The 19,064-nt window shown below is 36.9% G+C and overlaps 1 protein-coding gene and 2 long non-coding RNA genes across 3 annotated transcripts; 1 reads left to right on the top strand and 2 right to left on the bottom strand.

Annotated features, from left to right (window-relative positions):
- Nucleotides 1–376: 376 nt before the first annotated feature.
- On the bottom strand, nt 377–15,970 carry LOC149104574 (uncharacterized). The gene is made up of 5 exons (XM_089270932.1): nt 15,674–15,970; nt 11,773–12,032; nt 11,369–11,489; nt 11,040–11,162; nt 377–1,336 (listed from the first exon to the last, which is right to left on the bottom strand). The coding sequence occupies exons 1-5, from the start codon at nt 15,741–15,743 to the stop codon at nt 960–962; spliced, it is 951 nt and encodes a 316-aa protein (XP_089127058.1). The 5' UTR covers nt 15,744–15,970; the 3' UTR covers nt 377–959.
- Nucleotides 6,313–7,105, bottom strand: LOC149104576 (uncharacterized). The gene is made up of 2 exons (XR_016201269.1): nt 6,953–7,105; nt 6,313–6,529 (listed from the first exon to the last, which is right to left on the bottom strand). It is a non-coding gene; the product is annotated as an uncharacterized LOC149104576 (long non-coding RNA).
- LOC149104575 (uncharacterized) lies at nt 7,140–9,979 on the top strand. Its single transcript, XR_016201264.1, has 3 exons — nt 7,140–7,430; nt 7,828–8,745; nt 8,788–9,979. It is a non-coding gene; the product is annotated as an uncharacterized LOC149104575 (long non-coding RNA).
- Nucleotides 15,971–19,064: the final 3,094 nt, after the last annotated feature.

The following is a 19,064-nucleotide window of genomic DNA, read 5'->3' as shown; positions in this document are numbered from 1 at the left end:
CTTTTACTTATTTAATGAACAGCGACTGAAAGTTTCAACCCCTTAGAGTGCCCCTAGAGTAAATCGTCGTTTCAAAACTTAAGGGAGGGTTGGCATTCAGCCAGCCCACTCCCCCACTACCCTAAGTAATCTCTACATTAACGAACTGTCTCGAGAAATGTTGTCCTACAAAAGCATAAAGACGTACTGTACAGTCCTGCAAATGATCCTGTTTTCGAAAATTGTGGTTTAGGTATATTATATATTTATTTGCATACCGTAAGCGTAAAGCTGTCGCCTTTACACGTGCAATTTTTTTGCTGTCAATCATCACCACCTCTGTGCCAAGAGCTACGCAAAAAATGTAGTCAATTTACTCGAGAGTTCTCAGTTGTTCCCAAATTTGAAAACATAGTGAGCATGCTGTGTTAGAATTCATCGCAGGTGTCCCGATAAAGACCTTCGAAGAAAAACCTATCTGAACCATCATTCTTAAAGTGGCAAATTTGCATTCAAATCGGTTAAATACTGTATATTTTGCTTCGTTACTTATAGCAGCTGCTGCATCTGTATTAGTAAGTAAAACAAAATACATTATATAGTTAATACCACTGCCCAAATTCCTGACTCCAGAATTTCATCTTTTATGCTGACGTTTGCGGTAAAATTGGGAATCATTTTAAGGTCCGTGCAGTACGTGACAATGGTGAGATAAATTGCTGTCAGTGATTGTTGGCAAACGCATCACGGTGTTTAAGCCCGATAAAAGGAAGCATAATATATACTTGTGTCTGTGATTTATCCTTCCTTCTCGCTGAAAATTAAAGTCAAGGGTGCTAGCTCGAATAATCATAAGTAACCACCTCTACCCATGATATCTTTTGGTATTGTTGCCTATACGCTTTTGTGCTTCCCTAGGACAACCTTCCTCGAAACGGCTGTATTTAAGAAAAAAAAGAAAGAGGCCGTGGTTGCTTGGTTTAGTTAGTGCCATAGTAACGGTGCGGACAGTCTGGTATTTGATGCAAATAATAGATCAAGTAGGAGGAACAATTCTTTACACTTATTTTATATTCGTCCTGGCAACAATCAGAATTCTGCAAAGGAAGGCAGACTTTGATGCCACCTTTTACGCCTTCTCCTTTGTGTGGCAATCTGTTGTCCGTAACATTCAACCATACTGGAAATGGTTCACCTCTTATTTGTGGACATTGAGTTGGCAATTTTGTTCCTGCATCTCCTTCGAAACGATACCAGTTTTCCTGAAAAATTCCGCAGTCCTGGGAATGAGACCTGTCTGCATTAGCCAGGTTTCTGTCAGTAGTGTTAAAAGTGTGGTATCCATGGCAGGGATCAACTAAAAGAAAATACATTTATAAACGGTTGCTTGTTACTATTATATCAGAGTAGAAAAAAAAAATGAAATAAAGTAATAATAATAAAAAAAAATAGCGAGATCGAGCTCGCCTCATGCCTGTAATAACCATGTTATTTGAAATAAATAGATCATAACGATATTTTGTAGCAATCTTTTTAGAGAGATTTTCCACATTGCAGACTTGTTTTCTTTAGATGAATGTAAAACTAAATAATTTAATTGCTTAACTGGTCTCCTGTTCCATTAGATGTACAATGGTCACAGATAGAGCGGCATAAAAAAGAGATGAACTGCAACCATTATGTTAAGTTAGTAAACTAGACTGGGCAGCTTTTACGTGCACAATGCGCGCGTGGGATCAGGCAACTTCAGTCTTCAACGCAGACACCATATAATCAACTTGTTAAAGGCACTAAGAAATTGTTCATTTATTAACAATGAATAATGATATTTTGATTTCTACTTTGTGATATCAAAGCATTATTATTAATAACCAAAGAGGATGAAATTGTTGCTGGAATCAAATTATTTTTGAACTCAAGGGGTGCAGCATGACTAAGGTCGGTCCAGGTAAGAGCATTTGTTTTGTTAACCTTATTTTTAATAATATTAAACAATTCCGTGCTATTTAAATTAAACAACAAATCACTTATCAATACTATAACACAATCAAAAAAAGTTTTGGTAGAAGATTTGGGAACTGTTGATACAGATTTCTTTGTAATAATAAAGTGTATTATCGTTTGTCTCACGATGTAGTCACTTGAGATGTTGATCGCGACGTTTCGACTGTTTACTACTAGTCTTCTTCAGGCGATAAGGTCGACTGATTGCACGGTATCATTTATATCACAAAGGTCGCTTGTGATTGGTGCATTTCGATCCTCCTATTGTTCCATTGTTCCGGCGAGTAGCTGTTCCCTCAGTGGTCCGCTGTTGTACTGTTCTCCTGTTGTTGTGTTTCTTGATCGTGGGTATCCATGCTTCAGGAATTTCAATTCCACTATCCCTGTTGATGTTATTAGGGTGAAGTCTTATGTGAATAGCTTCCTTGACCCTACGTGTGTACCAGTGAGGATCTCGATCAATAAACTTGACCTCATTCCAGATAGGATAGTGGCCGGTCTCGTGGGTGTGTTCAGAAACGACGGAGGTCTGGGTACGGGCGAGTCGTATATCCCTGTCGTGTTCTTTGATCCTCTCCTGCATAGATCTCCCTGTTATAATGTTACAGCAATCCTTAGTTGACGCAAAGTTTTCACGAAACTCTCACCATCACTTTGAAAGTTCGGAATAAAACAGAGAATTGATGGTGTAATCGTTAATGTCAAAGTTGCAGTTGAAAAAGAGAAGTTCTCCCGATTTAACCAGAAGATGTGGGAAATAATATTTCCACGTACATTTTCGCTGAATATCCTTTTTAACCAGGCCAGACGCAAGGATTTTTTTATCGTATATCCCAGGTCTATCATTCTCAAATCACCCTTCTAAAACTTATTAATTGTCGATAATCTAGTAACTTTGTGCGTACCATTCCATAACAATTTATACGGTAATCGATTCAATTCATTGACCACGTCATTTGGGATTGGCATTAATTAACGAAGCTACATAGACAAAGTCAAAGATAAATAAAGTTTTACTTATGACAACTTTACTATAAATAAATAACCCTCTGGTGGACCAGACGTTAATTAGCTTCTTTATCTTGTCTAAATTTTCAATGAAGTTCTTTTCAAACAGCAACTTTTGATCATAAGTATACAAGATCTCAAGGGTCTTAATTGACTATCTTGGCCATTTAATACCTATTAAATGTTTTTGTTGTTGTTGTTGTTGTTGTTGTTGTTATTCCTGGAGGACCCAATATACATGCACATGCCTTCAGTTTTGGTCAAATTTATCGTTAAGCCGGATGCTGTCTTAAATATTTCCAGTAAATCGAAAAGTACGTGAGCTGAGCTGACCCTTGCAAGATCTGCAAGTTTAATGGAATGGTTAATAAATCAAACCTCTTTCCTTTCTCTGATTTTAACTATTTTGTCCCCTATCCATCGCTTGCTCTGCTTTGGAGCATTTCTGTACGTCTTCAAATTTTTATTATGTTCTTTCATCAATATTATTCTATATTATTATTTTCTTTGTATTCAGATCGTCCATCACAACATTTTTGTCGTGTCTTCTGTCGTGTCTGTGGACATATTGCCTTGAAACTTACTGAAACTGAGTTGAAATGTAATCTTTTTAGCTTTTCCTCGTTCGTCCCGTCATTGGTTGGCGTATATACTTGTACCATCGTCAACTCTTTGCGTTTTGTATGAACTCGACCCGTAAAAAATCCTCTTGCTGATCGGTGGTTATTGGCTCTGTTTGCTGTTGTGCTCACTATAGTATTTTCTCGTGGCACCTCCTCTCGTCTCCCAGGTACATCACTGTCTCTCTACTTTGCAGTGTTTCTGAAATCATCCATTTCCACTTACTCTCCTTTGTCTCTGGCACTTTTATTCTTTATTATCCCAGCTACTTGGCCACTTCTGCTGCCCTTCCTTTTTCACCATAGTTCTCACGTTCTAACACAAGATGTAAGTCCGATGCTTGGGGGCTATCATTGAATCAAACGGCCTCTAGTCATTTCGCCCTATTTAGTTCAGGGCGTCATTACAGCCCAAGGGGCGACACCGCCGGCCAGTTTGTCCTGCATCGTTCCACGAGGCAAGGTCGTTAACCCTGCGCCAAACTCGGAAGACCGAGGAATCACTCTTCATCCAATGTTTACCCTTCGCGCTGTTGGACATGGGGAATCCTAACAGGAGTGCACTACCCCAGCTGACATAGCTCTAGGAGTCATAAAGAACAAACCACCTCGGTCAGGTTAGGTGGTTACCCCATCCAGAGTAGCATATCTTAGGAGATCGATTTGTCTTCGGAGGTTTCTCAAGCGACCAATCTTCTCCGTCTACCCACTCGTGTCCCTCGCGCACGAACATCAAGTTGTTTGTCTGTGTTTTCCGAACAGATCAATTCCGGGTACTACATTATAATCTGGTTTCACATGTTTTGTGTAACAGTTGAATATATGATATATACTGGCAATGCGTAGATAAATAAACAAGCTGACGAGTTGTGAAAAACGAATGAATTAATGTTTTAACTGAACGAAAGGCCGTAACAGGATTTGTTATATTTGACGCTTGCATATGGTGTTAGACTACGAGTAGTGCCTCTTTCGCTTAGTCCGTCGTGCGTGACCCGAAAGAAAACCGCGAGAGGAAAATAGCCGCGCGAGTTCACGCGGCCGTTTTTTTCTCGCGGTTTATTTATGGTCTCGCTCGACGGACTAAGCGGACGAAGCGGACTAAGCGAAAGAGGAACTACTCGTAGTCTAATGTTGTGTTTACTAAGTATGGAGATTTCCTCAATTTATTGCGTTTGCTAAACTGCTCGGGAAAATGTATTTAAAGGTCAGGTATAGCTAGGGTCGATAAAATGACTGCAAAGCCGTCGGTAAAAAATAATCAGTATTGAATTTGCATGCGCTTTAGGTTTCTACCGGCTTCTCGAGCGTGGGTAAATGGACAATCACCTAGGCGAACAAATGGCTAATCGAATAACAGAAGTCCTTACTAGACAAGAGCCAATGGATTGAAAGGTTATTAAAATGTGATAAGATGGAGAATGTTTACCTTCACAAGTTTCCCCATTGTCGTTGCTTGCGTATCCAAAAGCACAAGGGCATTTGAATGATCCTTCGGTATTACTGCACTCAGAATTCAGTTTGTTTACACAAACATGGCCTCCGGTAGCACACTCGTCGATATCTGAAAGGTACGATCGAATGCAAATGTTGGTAGTCAAATGATTGAAATCAGTGGAATCGTGATTGCATTAGGACTTGACATGCTGCTGAAATTTTATGTCTTTTGTGGCCTCTACAGCTCTACATCTTCGACTTATGCTATTGGCAAGTCAAGAAACCTTACTCTCAGTTCTTTTCTCCACAAGGGATTATAGATGTGTACAGGAGAATCGTTGACACTACTTGACGCAATGTTACCGCCAACGCCTTCCAAACTAAAATGTGGCATTCCAATTTGGAACAATTCCGAAGGGTACTGGTATTTGATGCCGAAAAAGTTTGTGTTTCCGAAAGGTTTTGGCTTATTGGAAGGAGAAAAAGAAGTGTTCAGTTGAGTCCGCCAGGGACAATACATCCAATTTTACCAAAATGTACAATTTAATGTAAAAAAGATCGTGCACCCATCGCGCTTTCCTTTTTTGAGAGATTCAGATTTTCTGATCTCCCGGCCCACAACTTATCAGAATAAAACGGTCATCTGTCTATGATTCTAAAAGGATTCAGAATTTCTGATCCCCCAAGACTTTAATAGACTCAAAAAACTGATCCCCAGTCCACAACCCGTCAGAGCAAAACAGTCATCTACTTATAATTCTAAATGCATTCAGAATTTCTGATCCCCATCACCTCACGGGACAAAAACGGCTATCTGTTCATGGTTCTAAAAGTATTGCGAATTTCTGATCCCCCTCCCCCACCAAATCTGCTAACATGATAAAAAAAAGCTGTCCATTTATAATTCTACAACAATTCAGAATTTCTGATCCCACATGACTTAAAGGGATTCAAAAATTCTGATCCCCCAGTGCATAACTTATCAGAACAAAACGGTCATCTACCTATAATTCTTTAAAGGATTCAGAATTTCTGATCCCCCTTATCAGGTGACAGGACAGAAATAGCCGTCTATTTATAATTCACAAGAAATTAACTGGATGTCTGATAACTAAAAATTAACGATTGGATAGTAACTTTAAACACATTACAGACAAAATGGATCACAGAGCAAAGGACATCAGAAAAGTACACAAATGAAATATTCACAGATAGGTCATTATTTATAACGATTTAAAACCACGCCAAAGGATCGAGACAAAAATTGCAGTTTCATGCCGGACAGTGAAAGGTTTTATTTTCAATTCAAAAAGATATGAATTTAGGCTCCAGAATTACAAGCTGTTATTTAAAGTTCACATCAAAGATAACAAGAATTTTAATCAGGACTCAGCTGCCGTCTGCGCCACCTCCGTTTTCTGCTTTAATGTGTTCGTTTCGGATTGACGGCCGCTATTCTTGCCTTTTTTTTTTCCTCTGCTCTGCAATGAAGCAATTGAAGCTAAATATTTTTATAAATAGCGATAGAATTAACATTGTTTTTCATTAATCAATTGATCGGGAGTGTATTCTTTTGTAAAGAATAAAGAGCAGTATGTAGGCAATGCGGTAGTGAAGTGTATCGAGCGTGATCTGTAGCTTCAAATCAATTCAGTGTAAACTTTAAGTTACCTCTTCAAAAAGCACACTAACAAGCTATTATGCAAGCATTTCATACATAGGAAATGCGTGTGAATAATTTCCTCGTTACGGGTGTAATAAAATCAGGAGAACGAACGTTTTTCTTGTGTTTTAGTGATCGCAAAATAAATATAACAACGAAATTTCTTCAGGAACAACATTGATTTCGATTCAAAGATTGAGCAGCTAACTTAAATGTTGAGCAACAATTATGATATACTTACTTTTCTGCGACTTGCCTTTCTTTCACCGAAGCAATCAAGATACTCATTTGAACTTGGACAAATCATTCCATGTTTCTTGCTGCTATTGACAATGTTGGATTCGAAATTGCGCGCAAATAACCGACTCCTTTGGAAAGGGAATCTGCTGGTCAAAAGTATTCATTTATCAGATTCACCGAAGGATTATGGGATCGGATGGAAACACCAAAATGGCGGGCAAAGATCGTGGTCAATGTTGTTAGGATTCGATAACAAAGCTCTCTGTTATTTTATAGCCTTGCTCTACGTTGGAAAGCAGTCACAAATTGTTTACAGATGTCCGTTGTTATTCCAGTTGAGTCAAATCCTAGTAAAGGTGGAAAAGTATGAAGTTTCGTCGGCAAAACAGTGTGGTAATCAAACTATTTGCCAGCAGCTGGCGGTTTCTCTTACACTCGTCAGGTTTACAGAAAGCTTATGGTCCCTGCAGCTTTCCAAGGTAAACTGATTTTCTTGCATAATTTGTGAAGGTTCTTGAAATACTTGAAACGTTCTGGTCGGTTAAATTGATCGTGGAAGATTACAGAAGATGCAGATGCTTTAACACACTGTTAAGTCTTGTTGATTTCGTGAATGCAAATGTTCATTTCCTAAAGGAGTTATGAAAGCAACTGTATTCAACACAACAATATACGAACAATTTCGCGTTGGGAAAATCATTCATTATAAAAGTACAGTAAGTGCAATAAATGTGAGCTCTCTCATGTAGTTTACATATACTTCATATAGCTGGTGTATATCTTGTCTAGGATCAAGTGGGCATACATGTATGTATTATACAACACCTAAAACACAAGATATCAAAAAGCAACATCCTTCACCTTTTTGATTTTCAGGTTGATGGTGGTGCTCTTGAGGTTATGTTAGATGTGCATGTTACATTATCAAGACCTTTTGTTTGCTACTTATTACTTGAGTTGCAAAAGACTGATGTTATTTTCATTAGGGTGGTTGAAGTTCTCTTTATTTGGGCAGTATTTCGAAGGTTTTTTTTATAATTTGGCATTTCGTTATGCAAATAGAGGTTATTTAGAACAGCAGATATAATTCACAGCTAGGTTACGGAAAATTACTTTTAACCACTTCCAGAAATTTGTACATAAGGCTTACCATAATTTGAAAAACAAATGATTCATGGATAAAATTAATTGAAAAAAATACTTTCATGAAGAAATTAATGCAATTGAAATTTGAAATTCATTTCAAGAATATTTTGTGCTTTTCCGGTCACGAAATCTGTTTACATTTCATGAAAATTTACTGAAGAATGTAAACATTTACTAGACTCCAATTTAAATAGCTGAGAAGTGTTTCAAACAGGATGTTTGAAAGATATATGTTAAATTTAAGTAAGTTTTGTGATAAATCGCAACATAATGGAAACTCATTTCCAGCCAGATTTTGTCCTCCTTTTGCATCTGGATGTGCCTGGTTTTTGGTATTAAATTTTAATGTACAACTGTAGCAGGTTTAAATAAAACTATGAGTTATTTATACATTTTCCTATGTAAATACAGAGATTTCACTTAGGTTTAAGATTTGAAGAGCAGGTATCAAAGTTCAATATAAAAATGAGTAATGAAGAGTTTTCAATAGTTAGCTATATTTTCACCACCTGTGACTAAGAAAGCTTTTGGCTAGGTCAATATTAAAGTGCTACGTGTACATGAGTGATGATAATTTTTAGATTGGCTGCTTTCTTTTTACTATCTCTGGCTTTTGGGTAGGTTATCACAGTGCGATATGAGTGATGGGTAGTTTTTAAATAGGCTATCTTGTTACTAACTACAGCAGAGGTAGGTTTCAGATAGGATAGTGTTTTATTGTTCAATATAAGGACTAGTCTTCAGATAGCCTAGTTTTTGGCTTACTACAGTAGTGGTGGTTTTTGGATAGACAAGTTAGTGGATAGCTAGGCCATCTAAGTATCTGCTGAATATCTATACAGGAAGCTAGTTTTTAGCTAGTCTATCTACTTCCTAACTATCTGATGGATAGATATTAGTTAACTTTAAGCCATGCCAAAGATAGCTATCCTCTATCTACAAAACCTCTTGGATAGAAAAAAGATAGAGATTTTCATCCATCAACCAGGAATGAGATAGTTGCAAGTAGCATGAAGTTAGTAATAAACTAGTAATAAGATATGATCGTTTTTGGGAGGACTTCTTTAACTGAGGAGAGCAAACTATTGCCAGCTACCAGGAAACATCTCCAAGATAAGTATGCCAAATTAAAAAAGAAAGAATAGAATTGCTTGTAGCATTAGCTACAATACTTGCATCCATATCTGTCAGGTCTTTATAAAAACAATTTTACCCACACCCTTCTCCTTTGAGCATGGTTAAACTGGTTGCGTAACTGAAGTGTGAATGAACTGGTAGCCCACTCAAAAAGTTAGATTGAAGATGTAAAAACATGTTGGGCAAAGCTAAAGGCCATGGCCGCTGCTATATGACAACAGGTTTTTGGAGGACACTGTATACATGTATGTAGAGTACATTGACCCACTTAAATGTATCAACTGCAAATTTAAATGTACATGTAAATTGCAGTCTTTAATTGTCATCCCTGTAATGTACTGTAGTGTTCCTGAATGCTCTTTTTGTTTGATAACAGTGAGGTGCCTTGTTTCCATGTTAAACAGAAATTGTTAGAAATTTTTCCTTCACACAAGGTGAGCTAATTCTGACAGAAAGTGGAGTCTGCATTTATACCTACAGTTGTGCAGTTTTAGTAATCTCACTTTTTTGGTCAATTCTGAACTTTCCTATCCTCTTAGGTACTGTTTGATATTGTTTTTTTAGACTTACAGCTACTGTAATTTTGAAGTGCATAGATCATTGTAATACAATGTGTGATGGTTACAGTTACTTATATTAATAGACTGCTGTGAAGAAACTTGTTCTTCATCACTCTCTCAGTATAATCTGAGTGTATGGAATCTGTTAAGAATTATGCTATATTTGTATAAAATTTCTAATTGAATATTGTTATCAAGAAAAATATTTTGATTAGACATTGTTCAGGCAGGCAGCAAGATCTAAACCCTGTCTTCAATGTTATGATTTAATGTGGCTACATTGGATGCAACACTGGCTTTGCAGGGGATCAGAAATTCTGAATCTTCTCCTGTGTTCTTTGGGGGATCAGAAATTCTGAACCCTTTCTAGAGTTCTTTAGGGGGATCAGAAATTCTGAACCCTTTCTAGTGTTCTTTGTGGGATCAGAAATTCTGAACCCTTTCTAGTGTTCTTTGAGGGATCAGAAATTCTGAACCCTTTTTAGTGTTCCTTGGGGGATCAGAAATTCTGAACCTTTTCTAATGTTCTTTGGGAGATCAGAAATTCTGAACCCTTTCTAGTGTTCTTTGGGGGATTTGACATTTTGAATCCTCTCTTGTGTTGTTTGGGGATCAGAAATTTTGAATCGTTTTCTATGGAGGTACCTCTTGAGACAAGAAATTCAAAAAAATCATTTGGTGTCTTATGCGTGACTTAAACATTACATTTCAGTTCAAATAAAGAACAGGAAATTGCTTGGAAGAATTTTTTAATTCCTTGCAAACAGGGAAACTTTTCCTCTGAGTTTTAACACCAGTTTAAGATTCTTAGTATATTGCAAAAATCGTCTTTGGAATTAAATGGCAATCATAGATTTCCGTCTAAGCTCCACGTTTCACTTTAGGCCAATTTTGCACTCATTTCCAACGGGACTTCCAAGCCTGCAACGTAAAAATAACTTTTCTCCGAGACAGGTTTCTATTTTACACCGAAAAAGTAGCCATTTTTGAAGTGGTTCTTAGTATTTACTCTGAATTTTATCAAATTGGAACACCACATTTTAGTTTGGAAGGCGTTCGCCATTAACCTACACAGGAATAACATGCTGTCAAAATACTATTTCTCCTTTGTTTGCTTGTCTGTTTGTCCTACTGGCTTCCTTGCTGATTAGGTTTGCATAGGCTGACGTGAAGCCAATTCATCTAATCCACTTCTCGACATAAACTATCATAAGATATACTGTTATATAAAGACAAGAAACAAACCTGTGCAATTATGTCCATCTCCAGTGTATCCGTTTTTACAAGAGCAGTTGTACCCTCCATTGGTGTTATTGCAGACAGCGTGCAAGTGGCATTTGTGAGAACCTCTATTGCATTCATCAACATCTAAAATTAAGGTAAAACATGACCGGCAAATTCGTCCAAAAGACTCCCTTGGTGAACTATTTTCAACTGAGAAATATGTGATTTTCAGTCTTGATAAGTAAATGTAGACATCGCAATTTCTACCGCAGAATGTTTCATGCTTAGCGACGTTTTCGCTAAATGATAGTTTACATGATCAAAGGGTATGTTAGGTGTAACATAGTTACCTTTATCACAGTGTTCGCCCTCGAACTCTGTAGTACATGAACATCGATATCCTTTCTGTGTAAAACCGGACTGACAAATTGAGTTGTTCTTGCACTTCGTTCTATTCTTTCTGCACTTGTCCTGAAACGCAGAAAAGGAAAATAGTTGCTTATAAATAATCTACTGCTCTCTCGTTGTTAGAATAAACGAATGAATGACTGTTCGAGATACAAGTTTATTTCACTCTTGGCATCGCGCTGACTTTCGCCGACTTAACCCGGAAGTAAGAAAAGTAATTTATGCACAAATATTAAGATTTTCGTGGAGAGCTTTGAGGCAAATTGGCTTATTAACAACTGAAGGAGAAAAGTTGAAAAAAAAAAAAAAAACAAAACAAACAAAAACAAAAAAAACAGTCACTTACTTCGGCGCCACGATAGTAGTAGAGCTGGTTGTCCTTCAGATACCCGTCATGCTCCAAGTGAGTGGAGTTATTCAGCTCACATTCATGTGTTCCGTTAGGATCTTTGTTCTTGATATTAAGACTGATACAGTTTGCATCCTGGTAGCAACGGTATTCACACTCGTCCAAGTCATTGGCAATCATGGTTTTTATCCAGTGGTTCACTAAACGTTTCTCAGCATAGAAATAGTAGGCTGGAAAGTACAGTTCACGTCCTCCATCTGAAAAAAATATAAACATGTTTATCTTACGAGCTTAAAATAAATGAAAGAAAATTTGAAACAGGCTTTTAATGTCTGAAACAAAAATCAATAGGCAAACATATTAAAAAGAACAGACTAATTGAGGAATGAGTGTTGAGGGCTTATGTACATAGTATCTCCTATCAACATGCAGTATATCTTTATTTTGCTTAACTCTCCACGCACAAGATTGATTTTTTGCCAGACCTTTGTGTAAACAAATCGGTGAAACTATAATTTCTAACCGGTTCGTTATTGTTGTGATACCAAATATATATGAAATAACTTCTTTAAAGGGGAGCTAAGAGTGTAGTCGCAATTTTCTTTCCCGCTTGCTAAGTCTTGTGAGGATCCATGATAACTGCATAATTTATTTATGAGTTCACTTTTCAGTGTCATCGCTTTTTTAAGAAGAATTTACGAGGAAATCCGATAGTAAATCGAGAAATTTCAGTTTTTAGTGGACCAGATTAATTTTAGGTACTTTTCAGTCCCTTTTACATTTTCTTACAGCTAAAGATATATCAACTAGGTGCCTTGAATAACACTGATAACATCTTATTTATGGGAGCTAGATAAAATAAATTTCACAGTTCAAAGAAATAATGCAAACGCAGGTAAAATTATATCATTAGTTTCACTTCACCAGTACTTTCAAGTGTTTTTTCCCTATGTAGTTTGTTAGAAATAATTAATTTTTCAGAAGAATTTTAAAACAGTCAAACAGAAGTTTGCAACACGATGTAAATAATCTCAGTACAAAGTGTTTGTTTACATGTTACTCGTACCTCAGGTGAATTCTTTCTGAAACATTCGACGCTGTTGCTTTAATCGCTTACTTGTTGTTTAAATGGAATAACAAACTACCAATATTTTGAAGACTGGACACCTCGAAGTCATAATTTAGAAATAATTAGCAAAGAACGTAAAAGAGGTCTGAAACTTAAAATCGATTTTTTAAAGTGCGAGTGACGGCTTGCTTTTTAATCTTCGCCTTGCCGATATCAAATGTAAATTCTCCTATCTAAGCATCGTACATTTCTCAGTTACTGCCCTTGAGAGAATTTTGTGGTATGAATATGAATTTGGTGTATATGAATATCCACGGTGGTTTTGCCACCTGTCTATTAAGACACCATATTAATATTCTGACGATAGAGAGTGCTGATCAAGCTTTTCAAGTTTAGTTAGGAAAAAATAAATAAATAAATAGTTGTGGAACCCGAAATTTCACTCTGTGGCAGAAGAATGAATCCTCCCCCCGAAGTATTAGCTTTTGTGGACTGAGAGGTCTGATCATGTCTTATGGAAAATTTCCGTGCTACAAGACTGAAATTAGGGTGACATGGAAATGGCTAATTAATACGAGACACGACGTCTATATTGGATTTAAATCATGAACTGTTTTTAGCTACAGTTTTAGTCAAAACGGTTTTGGTAGAGGGAAATTCATCCGGGTTTAAATCTTTTTCCAAACAATTCGCATTTAATTCGATAATAGTTTTACTATTGCGTCAAACCCCTGCAAACGTCTCGTTAGAATTTTCGCTTAAACAACCACTGGTAAGTGTATTGTTATTTTAAATTAGTGGTGGGTAATGATCAGGATCACGGCCGTTTTAGTTATTACAAATGAAAAAAAGAAAATTCTGTGTTCCTATGGATGTTATTCCATACTTATTTTCCTGTTACTTTCACTAGTGTTTCTGTAACTTGGTAGAAACGCTGGAGACGTTTCCTTCTTAAGTAGCTGACTATCACCTGCTTTACGATCTTGAATTAAAGTTAATGTATGCTACAATGTTTTATTTTCCTTTTCGTTGGGGAAAAAAATACGAGAAAACGACGAAAGATCATTCGTTCATTTCTATTATCAAAATATGAATTCTCTTTACTCGGGCCATCATAATGTCAACAGCTTTAATTTTGTGTTTCTCTCGGAAGATACAAGCAAGCTCCTACAGGAACGAGCACCAAAATCGAACAAGTCAATAACAGAACGGAGTTCTGTTGTCTGCGCAAATTTGCCTCCATTGTGGGTGGTTTTAGACAAACTGTAACAACTTCCTGTAAAATACAAGTTTCGATTTACCGGCCAAAATAATGTAGTGAAGCGTTTAAACTTCTCACACTAGGAAACGGACTGATTTAATGATAAGCGTGTGCCATAAATGCATGTATCACATCGTAAAATTAAGATAAGAGAATTGTAGGTAATTTGAATTTGGTAAACATGGCTGATGTACGTACGTTTCTCATACATTATATTGTATTCAGATAAGATAATTAGAAAAAGAATATTCGCATGTCGCATGTGACTTTATACAAAAGCAAACAATTGTCAAATACTTGTGAAATGTTCGTGGCTAGTCTGACGCGGCGTTTCGTCTCGGCCAAGAGACTCTTCAGAGACCTTTAGAATTCAAAGGCAAACTCGTTGAGCATCACGCCCAAAGTCCCGTTCGCAAATTCTTGATGTTGACAGTCTGGCCCTCTATCGCAGAAGGATTCCCAACCGTACGTTCACGAGTTAAATTTATACAAAAGCAAACAATTGTCAAATACTTGTGAAATGTTCGTGGCTAGTCTGACGCGGCGTTTCGTCTCGGCCAAGAGACTCTTCAGTATTTGACAATTGTTTGCTTTTGTATAAATTTAACTCGTGAACGTACGGTTGGGAATCCTTCTGCGATAGAGGGCCAGACTGTCAACATCAAGAATTTGCGAACGGGACTTTGGGCGTGATGCTCAACGAGTTTGCCTTTGAATTCTAAAGGTCTCTGAAGAGTCTCTTGGCCGAGACGAAACGCCGCGTCAGACTAGCCACGAACATTTCACAAGTATTCGCATGTGACTCTCATTTGAATTCCAAGGTGATTTCCAGAAAATCCAGATTCGACGTTGTTTAATAGACTTAAATGGATCGAGTGATTGTCCAATTTACGGTAACCACCTCAAGTTAACTATTAGACACCTTTTCCAATGAAGAGGAAAATGCTCGGCATCAACCTTTAATCAAGTATTCATGGTTTCTTCAAACTGCTGTCATTTGCTTTTTATATTTTAGACATACTGAGCTAGTTTAAAATTCGTCTCACTTCCTCGCTTTATATGTTGACAGTGCGTAATTTCCCAGAATGAAATGGTTATGAACACAAATGCTTGTAGCATTTAAGCACGTCGCTTCCAAATCTACTGCTAATTGGAGATCATCAGCGAATGTGTTGGCCCCTATTCAAACGGAAGACTTCAAACTAACTATTGATCACGAGCAGAAGTAGATAGGCCTGCTTAGATACCACTTAATTTTCGAAATTGGACAGAATATCGTGACAATATCAATGAATTCTACGCCTAATTTTCTTTATTCTCTTGACGTGTCCGCCACTTGACAATATTAATAAATCATGGAGAGATATGGCGCCGACTCTGCGTAGGTCAGAATGGAAAGGATGTGATGCTAATTCGTAGAAATTCGATATAATTTCCAACCATAGATTCGTTTCACATATTATCAATAGTCCTAACTTAACAGCCATCTTTAGCCCAACTGAAGAAACCTGAATAAGGATAGCATCTATAAAATACAAAGCAGGTGAAAAGGAAATTTTCAAACTCACCCTGCGCCCGAGTTGGACAAGGGATTACCGAAATCCATGACACGAGAACGAAAAGCAGAGAAAAACTCATTCTTAACCTGCGGCGGACGTCTCCACTTAATAAGTCCCAGATACAAGTCAATACAGTATTGAATACGCACCAGTGCTGTCTAAGCACCAGTGATGTCTGGTCGAATTAAGCTCTAACAAAAGCTAACAGCGACTAATGAAAGATGGCATTATTTGGCTCACAGTTAAAACAACGCTTAGAAAAAACCAATCATGTTACGTCTTCGCTTGACAGATTATTCAGTACATGTAAACTTCCCATTCTAATTGTGCATTTTTGATGAAAAAATAAAATACGGTTATTCAATTAATTATTAATGTATATTTTTTTGCCTACATGTAGGTGTTGGTTGAATATATTTGAAGGAGAGCCATTCCAGTTTAAGTTCGAAATAACCCACAAAGTTAAGCTAATTCACTGTCCTCAAGCGATTACAGAAGAGATTTTTTTGCAGTTACACCTTAGATAGAAGAAGAAAATAAATTTCTAAAATTCCGGTTCTCCTTGTAAGAAATATGATTCTTTCTTATACTAAGTGCAACGATGATTGAGTTTTCTGATTCCCGCTATTTGGTCTCGCATCAAGATTCTTTATTGGTATACTCTCACTTGTTTGAACGTTATTATTGTGAACAGGATGGTCTATCAAGATTTTATTATATAGGCACGAGTGTTTTACTGGAAAATACACCACTCGCAAAACTCATACGAAACTACATCCGGGACTCGAGTGGCGTATTTTCCATATCCTCATTAGTGAAGATGTCGGTGATTTTACTGATATCAAGTTTGTCTCTTAAATTGTACTTAAATTCGTTGGTGTACGGTCGAAACATCTTCGGGTCTTCCTCGAAAGTCTTCGGCAATCTTTGGCAATCTTCGAAAATTTTCGGAAAATTTTCGGCAACGTTCGTGTGACCTTCGGAAATCTTCGGAAAATGTTTAAAAAGGCCGTCATCAGCATGTCTATATAATAAAAAGAACATTACACGTTAGCTCGATGATATGAATTTTATGTTCTCGTGGCAAGAGCAATATCTCACCCGTTCGCTGCGCTCACTCGGGAGATATTGTTCTTGCCACTCGAACATAAAATTCATATCTTCTCGCCACCGTGTAATATCATCTATGCACCTCTTATTAATGTTTTTTTTCCGGTTTTTTTTTCTTCCCACATGATTTCGTTCCTACATTTTTTCCCTGAAACTATCCTTTACTGTAATGAGAAGTTCTAGAATTTGAATACCACAGCAAGTTAAATGTGATTGAAGCATAGGTGCTAAGACATCTATCAAGCCCATGACAAAAGACTTCCTGGTCAAAGCTTACACTTTCTCCGGATGTCTGAAAACTTTGCATTTTTGGAATTTTGCCTCAAAATATCAAGTTTATGCTGATAGTTCCCAGACAGCACTTGTTCCCTTAAAATAATCCAAAATTATCCCTTGTCCCATGCTAATGACTGATTCTTTGTTCCCAAAAATCGTTTAGAGTCTTCAACACGCAAAGAACGAGAAAGATAAAGATTATAAAGAACTATTAGTTTAGCTAAACATGTTATCAAGTTTGAAAAAATTGTGATCATTATGCGACCAGTGTTATCCTCACAGTTTGACATCGTCATTATTAAAAGAGGTTATACTTCTATTTAAGGAAGACTCGCCAAAAGGGTTGTTAAAGAAACATAATTGTATGCGCAAACAAATTTACTAAAGAGCAGTTCTTAGAAGGATTAATTACCTAACAAATGTCTTTTGTCCGCCCACCACCGTGCATGTTACTCAAGCTAACTAACTATTCTTCCAAAGAAACCACGTTCTATTTCTGCTTTGTGAACAGTGCGAGACAAGTATGCTAAACAAAAGTTCGTTGAAGTTTAATTTGAAAAAAGATATAAAAATTGCTCCATATATGTACAACACTAATACAAATTCGTTTGTTCTGTGACCTAAGCTAATCCCGCAATTATCGAAGAAACGTTTACTCAAGAATTAATGTTTACATGCCCATCTATACGGAAAATAATGTAGCTGTTCCAGAAGAGAAGTTTTCTCGGTCCGAAAGTTGAAGCGTTCAATTCAAGGAAGAAGCTTTCCAGGGAAATGGAATCGACTGCATGTCGCTAGTTATAATCCCGTAATTATGAAAAAAAAAAAAAAAAAAAAACGAAAAAAAAAGGAAAACGTTTTACTCAAAAACATTATGTTAACATCTACACGGAAAATAAAGCACCTGCTCCAGTAGAGAAGTTTTCTCCTTCCTGAAAGTTGAGGAACTTGTAAAATGAAAAGATTAAACCTTTGGAGAAACTAAAATATCGGCTCGTCCTTGATCATTAGATATTGATCAACTTTGTTCTCTACACGAGGAGCTGCGATTTGTATTTTATTTATTTATTTTATTTTATTTTTTTTTTTTTCGAGCGTTAGCGTTAAATCTTCAATAACGATCAGCACTATTTTTCTCCACATGTTTGAAATACTTATTAAGTAAGTATTCTGGTTAAGCGGTTTTACGAAGATGACTACGGTAAGTGAAAATACAACTGCTGATATGCACGCACTTTCTCCCAACTGCTAAATGCGAAAATGTATGGAAACTACTTGGGCGAATAGCAAGGTTAAGTAAAAATATGTTAAAAAACGTTTGCGCGTTGGCCAAATTTGAAAGAGAGTTATGAAATTTTTATTTCACCACGCTTCACAAAGCATGCTTTACGAAGGCTTTACGAAGGTCTCTAATGCTAATTTCATACTTTTCTATCGTTGTCGAATGAGACGACAAAGCTTTTAACGATAATGCATTCAAAAGTCAATAATAGCTATAATTTATAATCACTCTGCATCATTTAAGACTATTGTTTTTTGCCCAACACGTGTTATATGTGTTCCATATCTCAGCCTAGACCTACAATAACATGTATTCAGGCTAAAATAAGCATATATGCCAAGTTTGGATATACTATGAAAGGAAATGTTTTCCCACGAGCTAAAAGGGTGAAGGCAGCTTTTATAAAAGGTAAATAATAACAATACATCGAGTAAAGATATGAATTTTTCCCGAATCCGTAGGGGACATAATAAGAAACAAGACACCGAAGCAGAGGTAATGTTTCAGCGATCACAAGCTTTCGACACTGTCACAGCGTCTTTGTCAAGTGAATATGGCGGGAATATATTTGTCATGTGAGCTTGAGTGAACCAAGTCACGTGCCAAAACATATCTGTATAGGGCCGGAAGTTCAAATCGACCGTCTCGATTGGACTGGCACAGAATTTCCGAGGCCTCATAAATTCTTCTTCTGATCAAGTTGTTTTCTTCTCTTGCTATGACAGTCGACTT

The sequence above is a fragment of the Orbicella faveolata genome, unplaced genomic scaffold (genome assembly GCF_042242905.1).
Source record: "Orbicella faveolata isolate gen_17 unplaced genomic scaffold, um_ofav_v1 contig_34, whole genome shotgun sequence".
NCBI classification, from domain to species: domain Eukaryota; kingdom Metazoa; phylum Cnidaria; class Anthozoa; order Scleractinia; family Merulinidae; genus Orbicella; species Orbicella faveolata.
The sequence above is the reverse complement of the archived record's forward strand: the minus strand, read 5'-3'. Positions and strand labels throughout refer to the sequence as shown.